General features: G+C 38.5%; 1 protein-coding gene across 2 annotated transcripts in view; it reads right to left on the bottom strand.

Annotated features, from left to right (window-relative positions):
- The window catches only part of LOC309495478 (uncharacterized protein), a 33,670-nt gene extending 32,538 nt beyond the window's left edge, over window positions 1-1,132 (bottom strand). The window contains exons 1-2 of one of the 2 annotated variants that reach the window (XM_082165292.1): window positions 827-1,132; window positions 487-742 (exon numbers count right to left, since the gene is read on the bottom strand). In XM_082165292.1, the coding sequence (XP_082021418.1) occupies window positions 487-517 (31 nt within the window). In that variant the 5' untranslated portion in view covers window positions 518-742; window positions 827-1,132. Of the gene's footprint in view, window positions 1-486; window positions 752-826 lie in introns of those variants that run through there. The other variant, XM_082165293.1, reaches the window with a different exon arrangement.
- Between the last annotated feature and the right edge of the window lie 7,478 nt (window positions 1,133-8,610).

The following is an 8,610-nucleotide window of genomic DNA, read 5'->3' as shown; positions in this document are numbered from 1 at the left end:
GCTCTATATCACTACGCCAAATGAAAGTTATTTAAAAGGTCTTTACAGCCGACAACAAGAACCAAAACCCACAACAACACTGACCAAGCAAATAAATATAGTAAACAATAGGATAAAAACAACAAGTTTTTGCCACAAAATTTGGTCACATACTATCTCTCTCCCGCTCAAACACACATACATACAGTACAGACACACACTCTGTCAGTGCTGATCTGACGGTTTTATCAGTGAAATAGTTAAAAGCTGACATTTCTCTTTATCAATGTAATGGCTCTGTTCTCGATGCAGATAAATATACGCTTCGCTACCACCTCGGGTGTGCATTATTTTCTAATTCATTGGACTGTTTTCAATGATTCCTTACATATAGTATATTATTAACTACAGCCAATCAGTGCAGCCCTGATGCATGTAACTTTAAGTACTATCTTTAACGTAAAGATAAATTATCACACACATTAAAACAGTGAAGCATCAACTCACCAAAAACAATAAGTGTGCACTTCAGCTCCATGTTAGGAAACACTGCGATTCCTGTCTGTTTCTGCTTTGGTTTGTGATATATGAAGGGTTAGTCACTTCTTGTCCTTCTTGTTTCAGTTTACAGGGCTCAGATGAGTGCAAACTTTCACACTGAAGCGGTCACAACCTGAGCTGGAGGATATTGTAGACTTGCTTCCGCTCGACTGAAGGGTTAGACATGTGGTCTTCACTATTTTTTTTCATGAGATAGGACACACTGATAGGACAAATGTATCAATTATCAGTCAAATGTGTAACTGAGACAAGATGATTTCCCTTAATGACAAAAAAGCAGGATTACCTTAATGCTGGGATGAGTGGAAGCATGCATGCATTTCCTTGGCTTTCTTCATGTTGTATTTGTGGCTTGTTGTTGCTATTCTTGTGAGGCATGCACGATGTTCATTGGTGAGGTGGTTTCTCTGTTTCCTCTTCATACGTTCATGGTTGAGAATGCTGACTCACAAGTGTATGTGCTCACAAAGAAGGACATCACTTTTTGCACAAGTGGCTTCAAAGTGGGAAAATCTTCTCCAGACACCAAACTCCAGAAGTGACCAGAACGTGCTCTGAGTTCAGCTTCGAGAATGTCTTTTGTCTGCAGTTCTACCATTTCTGCCAGTTGGAGAGTGAGATGATCATCCACGTGGAAGGGGTTTTCATTAAAGTTGAACATTTCCTTGTGCTCATTCTTGAATATGGACTCAAATCCCCCCCTCAGCTCTTCCAAAACATTCGCAAACCTGTGTGGCTGAAGAGCTGCTGCAGAGATGGGGCATTTGTGGGAAGTGAATTAATTCTCTGTCGTTGTTTTAACCCAATTTTTGGGTCAAATATGGACAAACTCAAACGTTGGGTTAAAAATGCAATTCAACCCAACCCCGTCAACCCAACGGCTGGGTTTGTCCATACATGACCCAAAATTGGGTTAAAACAACCCAGCATTTTTCAGAGGGCAGTTATTTTGTTCTGAAATGCTCTGATTGCATTCAGCATGTTGCTTGGAGGCTCATCTCTTCCTTGAAGCTGCAAGTTGAGAGTGTGTGTTGTGATCCAACACCGGTTCCCTTTTTCCTTTGCTGTCCAGGAAAGTGCAAATCCCAGGGAGGAGGCTCAGAAATCGTTCAAGCACTTTCCCATGGGACAACCATCTCAATTTAGTGTGCATCATTTAATCACCATACTCTGTGTCTTAGCGAGGCGCCAAGCACGACACAAGTGTGTTTTGCTAGTTTCAGCCTGACACAGTTATCATTTTCACGTCCTGCGCCACGTTGTTTAAATAGCAAATGCATTTGTGCCCATTTATGCGCCCATGAACTGCTGGTCTGAGAACGAGGTGTGTTCTGGCTCATTGTTGGCACATTGCTATTTTGAGGCAACAGAAATAGACTGAAACCTGCTCTAAAGTCAATGGCGCAATATTTTTTTTGTTATTTAAAGAGCGTGTTAGTAATGTGCGCTTATAGGCGGGTCCACAACACGCGTACACTCTGCTTATTACACACACACTCTGCTTATTACACACACACTCTGCTTATTACACACACAGGGACACACCCCAGATAGCAGACCAACATTGAATCTACATTGAATCAATGTTAATGCATTAACCAAAAGATCGTTGAATCAATGTTGAAATTTAACATTGATTTTTCATCAGGTTTGCACCCTGAAATAATGTTGGTAAATCCCGGCCGTTGGTTTGTGTTCATGTTACTAATAAATTTAACATAGCAGTTCATTCCGACTCACCCAGGAAAAGCAAACAAATTGTAAGAAATATAGATAAATAAAAATGAGAAATGAAAGATTAGAGATTTAAGATTAACTTACCTCTAAAAATCACTCTGTCGTTGCCCGAATGCTTCGTCCGTCTGTCTGTTTCGCGCTTGAATTCTGTTGACCGTTATGCAGCGCTTTGATCTGATTGGCTGTTGGCAACCAATGTTAGGATTGTCTAGGCAACCAGTGGAGAAATTTAAGCTGATCAAAAATCAACATTGATTCAATGTTTGTCTTTTCAACACTGAAAAACATTGAATTATCAACATTGATTCAATATTATTTTAACATTGAATTTTCAACATTGTTTCAATATTATTTTAGCATTGATTTTTCAACATTGATCCAATATTATTTAGCATTGAATTTTCAACCTCAACCAAAATGATGATTCTGATGGAATTTCAACATTTAATCAATGTCACCTTGCTATCTGGGACAGCTGCACACAAACATGCCAAATATTACAAATAAAAGGATTACAATGTAAAAGATTAATATTGTGTACATAAAGATATGGTGGAATCCGGCTCGTCCCGTAGATGGTCTGGTTGCGCTTTAACCTCACACACACACACACACACAGCTTTAACCTCACACATACACACACACACACACACAGCTTTAACCTCACACACACACACACACACACACACACACACACACACACACACACACACACACACACACACACACACACACACACACACACACACACAGCTTTAACCTCACACATACACAGCTTTAACCTCACATATACACACACACACACACACACACACAGCTTTAACCTCACACACACACACACACACACACACACACACACACACACACACACACACACACACACACACACACACACACACACACATACACAGCTTTAACCTCACATATACAAACACACACACAGTCACACACAGTTTTAACCTCACACACACACACTCACACACACACACACACACACACACACACACACACACACACACACACACAGGTTTATGGGTCAGCTGAGTTTTGTGATGATGAGGCTACAAGTTCTTCATGACATCAGCGTAAACATGTAGTCAACAAACATCCACATTTGTTGTACTTTCTGAAGTGCTTTAGAGATGAAACAGGCTTCGCACATATTCACAGCGGACCAACACCACAAACAATGAAAGTTTGCACAATTTAATACGTCATAAATGGATTGTTCGGTATTTAGTCAAAGTCTAACAAATTGCCGAAACTAATTTACTGGTATTTTTGGATCTCTTACCGGTAATTTACCAGTAATGAAAAGAAAACACATTCTTCACTTCGACTGCAAAGCCTTTTTAGGCAGAAAACACATAAGAACAATAAGAAATGTAATTACAGTTATTTCCCTTCACTCTTGCAAACTCAACTCTTCTTTTATGGTGAAAACTGAATGTGTTTTGAGCCCTGTCTGAGTCCAGAGCTTACATTCATTGAAAGTCTTTGGGATGTTCTGGAGTAACTACAGTAGTTTTAAGCATATAGGCCTACTGTAAAATAAAGTACAGGATTATACTGTTATTTTTAGTCTTATTTTATTCACTTTACTGTTGAACATTCAATTACACCAGTTATTGCTTCACATCTACAACTTTATTCAGGGTTCATCTTTTACATTTCATAGCTGAACTTAAAAACAGATTTACCAGCATATTAGCCATATTTCATCAATGAACAAAATACAATTATAGCCATACTAGTAAAATCTCAGTAGCCTAACACTTTGTGACATTGGAAACTAAATGTTGGGAATATTAAAATAAATGTTTGAAGAGTTAAAGTACTTAATTAGAAGTAGTATACAACAATAACAGCGAATACAGCGAATACAAAACGTTTAAAACCACATGCTGTAAAGAAAAAGGTCCTCTTTATTGCGAAGACTCTTCCCGCCTATCAAGAAGATGAAGCTGTTTTGTTTGGAGCTGAAGAGACTTAAGTTGAAATCCTTCTGTTTGATTATTAAACACACCTGCATATATACTGAAGAGACTGATGAAGAGGTGCTTACTGGGAGATTACACAAGCGAAAGATCCTGAACCTCTCAGGCTGTCACACACACACACACACACACACACACACACACACACACACACACACACACACACACACACACCGACAGAGAGACTCATGGGTCAGCTGAGTTGTGTTTCCCTCTGTGTACATCTAGAACCACTACAAGTAAACTTCCGATGTTGTTGTGTACTTTCTGAGGTATAAAAGAGGAAACGGTCCTACACACATGATGTGCTGTAATCACAGCTGATCACTCAAAGCCAACCAGAGCCACCACACACTTGCACAATTCATCACGTCATATTTCTAAAGTAATTCTTCTCTTGTTTAGTCGAAGTCTAAAAATGCCAAACGCTTTCCTCACTTCGACCGCAAAGCCTTTTCAGGCACAAAACATTCAGGCCGAAAGATGATTACAGTGAATGCAGCGATTATTTCAGTTCACTCTCGCAAACTCAGAATCATCTATCAAGGGAAAAACTAATGTGAACCTGAAACATGCCTGGTTTAAATAGATGTGTTTCGCTTCTGTTTCTGATCATGTACATGTAAAACTCATGAGAATGAGTAATAATCGTCTCATGATTGATGATCTTCATATGAGCACACAGACTAAAATACATATAACGCCGTATGATTTGTGGTTTGGAAACACTGCAGTTTTTTCCACACAGGGTTTTACGTCTATTGAAGTAGCTGTGGTTTTGTGTGTGTGTGTGTGTGTGTGTGTGTGTGTGTGTGTGTGTGTGTGTGTGTGTGTGTGTGTGTGTGTGTGAGCAACCAGCTTCAGTTTCTTGCGTTACATGCGGTCTGTTTGCATAACCGTTTATCTGTTGTAGCTCCTAAAGCTCTTTTGTCCTTGTGTGTGACACTGAGTGATTCTGTGAAGCATCTTTATAAAGCGTATGAATGAGTGTTTGATCTCTGACAGCGTTTCACTTCCTGTCTTCGGTCTGCTTTGGGGAAACAGTAACTGTGGCAACCAGACACGGTTGATTGATCATGTGACACGGTGCCAAGTCGCATCATCAGTGCTTCGCAGTGTGAAACATTCCCTCAGCTACAATGTTACAAAGAGTTGCTTAGCAATGCACAAACAAAACAATTCTAAACCGTTTTTGCCTCATTAAATATTCATGAGCTGTTACTGTGACTGTGTTTAATTTCTGTTTACTGTTTCTGTTTATCTGCTTACACACAAAATCCTCACTTGTCACACAATGAAACCTGACACCCAAACACCAGAACCACACACCAAATCTGCAAAACCATACACTAATTCGACTCTTTTTGCAAACCACCACACACAATTCTCTAAATGTAACACACACAAATCTAACAGGAAGTATCTTGATTTTCTTTTTCAAACACAACCTATCAAAATGCCACAGTAATTCATCAGAGCCTCACACACACTCCTCACACACACACTCACACACCAGGGCCTCCCCACCCTCCACCAATATCATATACTGTACACTAGCTGAGCATACAACAGAAGATGGTGATGTTGTTGTAAAACCTTTATTTTAAAAGTTAAATGTTTATTTAAAAATGACAACTAATAAAAACTAACAAAAAGCAAGAAATTGTTAAATAATAATAAAACCAATTTAAAAAAAGTAAAAGCAAAATCATGTTTTTTTCCCCATTAGTCTGTTATAATTCATAAATCAAAAAAGTAAACATTTAGAAATTTACAAGAATGCAGTCAAATAAAAAAAAATATATAATAATGTATTGTCTTATTTTTTAATAAAGATAATATGGAACTGGTAATATTATTAAATAAAGCTAATAAATGTATTCATCCAAGTGCAGTGTGTTGTATTGGTGTTTTCTTGATGTAATACATCATCAGCCGGCAGGTCCGGTGCATAATGCAATGCGTCGGGACTCGTGTACATTTTTAACTCTATGTACAATAGTGTAAAAGACAGGGATTTTGAGCACGTAATCATTCGGTGGATTGTGGTGCGCACCGATAATGAAGAGTGACAGGACCCGACATTCTTTAGACGGTCGTTTTCTTATTCCCAGCGAAATAACAATACAACCTGTCTTTAAGAACGTCTTGATCGACTGGGATACAACAACTCTCCTGGCCTCCCTCTCATTCTGTTCATGACGTTTCTGGTTCCCTAATTTATGTTTTCAGTCAGTCAGTCAGTCAGTCAGTCAGTCAGTCTCCTGCTCTTCCAGCAACTTCATCGTTAACTTCAGGCACTGCCGCCTCAACTCTGACTGGTTCTGTTCACGAGCTGGCGTGGGACTTGCAATTTTATTGGGTCGATGATGTTTGTCACTGACTGAATAATTAATAAATACTTTAAATCGGACTAAACCATTTATAGGGAGGTAAGAGAAGCAGATATTTGGAAAAAAATATTTAACCAAATTGCATGTTTTTGTGGTTTTCATTTAAGTTTCAGGCATACAACTGATATAAATATTATAATTATTCATACAACAGGGGCCGATAGTATAACTGCTGGATTGTGTGGGGCCCCTATAACTGTCACCACCTTTCACCCCACTAGTGATGGCCCTGCACACACACACACACACACACACACACACTCCTCACATGTGCAAACACTCATTGCTTTACTGAACACCAACCGATCATGGCTTTAGAATAGGCCTATAAAAGGTCAAAGTTCATGACTGCGTAATACTGTATTCACAATCACAAATTAATAGTTTGGTTTCAATCTTGCTTTCGTGTTAAACGCAAATTTTTCAACATCTCTCTGCCGATTACTTTCAATCTTGTACAGAAATGTACATATGAGCTCATGAAAGAAGAGCTTTGAATAACTGTGTGTATATGATATATCCAAATATGTAATATTATGGCAAAGGTGTTTGCAACGTAAGACAAATGTTTGGTTTTGAGATGTTTGTGATATTTTGAATGCAGTGCTTCATTTAGCAAGAGATGTGAGGCATTTTGCATTTTGTGTGCAATTCTTGGATTTATGTGTAAAGTTTTGGGGAAAAAAACAGGCAAAGTTTTGAAAATGTGTGTAAGCAGTAAAAAAACAACAACAACAAAAAACAACAACAGACGCGCAGTTGTTAAATTGACAGATTTCATGGCTCTGGTGTATGATGTGATTATCAGCTGGAAACCTCGGTCACTCCACCTATCCTCTCTTCAGGAAACGCTCCCGAATCCACTGTTATTCACTTCCCTCTGTAAACGCAGCATATAATCGCTCCACTTCCTCTCATGCCCTCCGACAACATGAACATGGATACTATCAAATTGATCAAAAGTGACATTTATAATGTTACAAAAGATTCTATTTCAAATCTATTTCAAATGTATGTCAATGTTCGTAAATAAAATGTATCATGATTTCCACCAAAATATGAAGTGTTTTCAACACTGATAATAATCATAAATGTTTCTTGATCATCAAATCCTCATATTAGGATGATTTGTGAAGGATCATGTGACACTGAAGACTGGAGTAATGATGCTGAACATTCAGCTTTAATCACAGGAATAAATTACACTTTACTATATATTCACATAGAGAACAGATGATTTACATTATAATAAATATATTTGACTGTTTTTACTGTATTTTTGATCAGATAAATGCCACCTGAGACTTCTTTGTCATTCATATGTGTGAAGTCATTTTTAACCAGAAATCACAAACTTTCCTAGAAGAACAATACTTTCTTTAGTGGCAAAATTTGTGTCAGTGTACTAAGATTTATATATAGGCTACATCAATACAACTGTTAAGAGTGATATGTCCTTATTTAGGTGACTACTTAAAGGTATGTGTGTGTGTGAGTGTGTGTGTGTGTGTGTGTGTGTGTGTGTGTGTGTGTGTGTGTGTGTGTGTGTGTGTGTGTGTGTGTGTGTGTGTGTGTGTGTGTGAGAGTGAGTGTGTGTGAGAGTGAGTGTGTGTGTGTGTGTGTGTGTGTGTGAGAGAGAGTGTGTGTTAGGGAGTGTTTGGGCTGTCATTCCACGCTGCATGTGGGTCAGATCATCTTTCCACATGTGCCGGATCTGGGCCGGATCTGGGCCGACTCAATGTTGCTGTGGGAACCTACTTAACTATATTTTGGGGAAAGATTTGTACCCAGAAGTGACCAAAACCTGACAAAATCTCCAAAAACCTTCCATTAGGGACGTCTTCATTTGTAAATCTGGTTAAAAAAAATAAAAAAAATTAAAGGTTTTTAAAAATGTAAGAATGCAGATAGTTCGTACAGTATAAAAACCATTACGTCTATGG

The sequence above is a fragment of the Leuciscus leuciscus genome, assembly GCF_965113295.1.
Source record: "Leuciscus leuciscus genome assembly, chromosome: 3".
In the NCBI taxonomy this organism is placed as follows: domain Eukaryota; kingdom Metazoa; phylum Chordata; class Actinopteri; order Cypriniformes; family Leuciscidae; genus Leuciscus; species Leuciscus leuciscus.
Note: the sequence above shows the minus strand (reverse complement) of the source record. Positions and strands in the feature narration are given on the sequence as shown.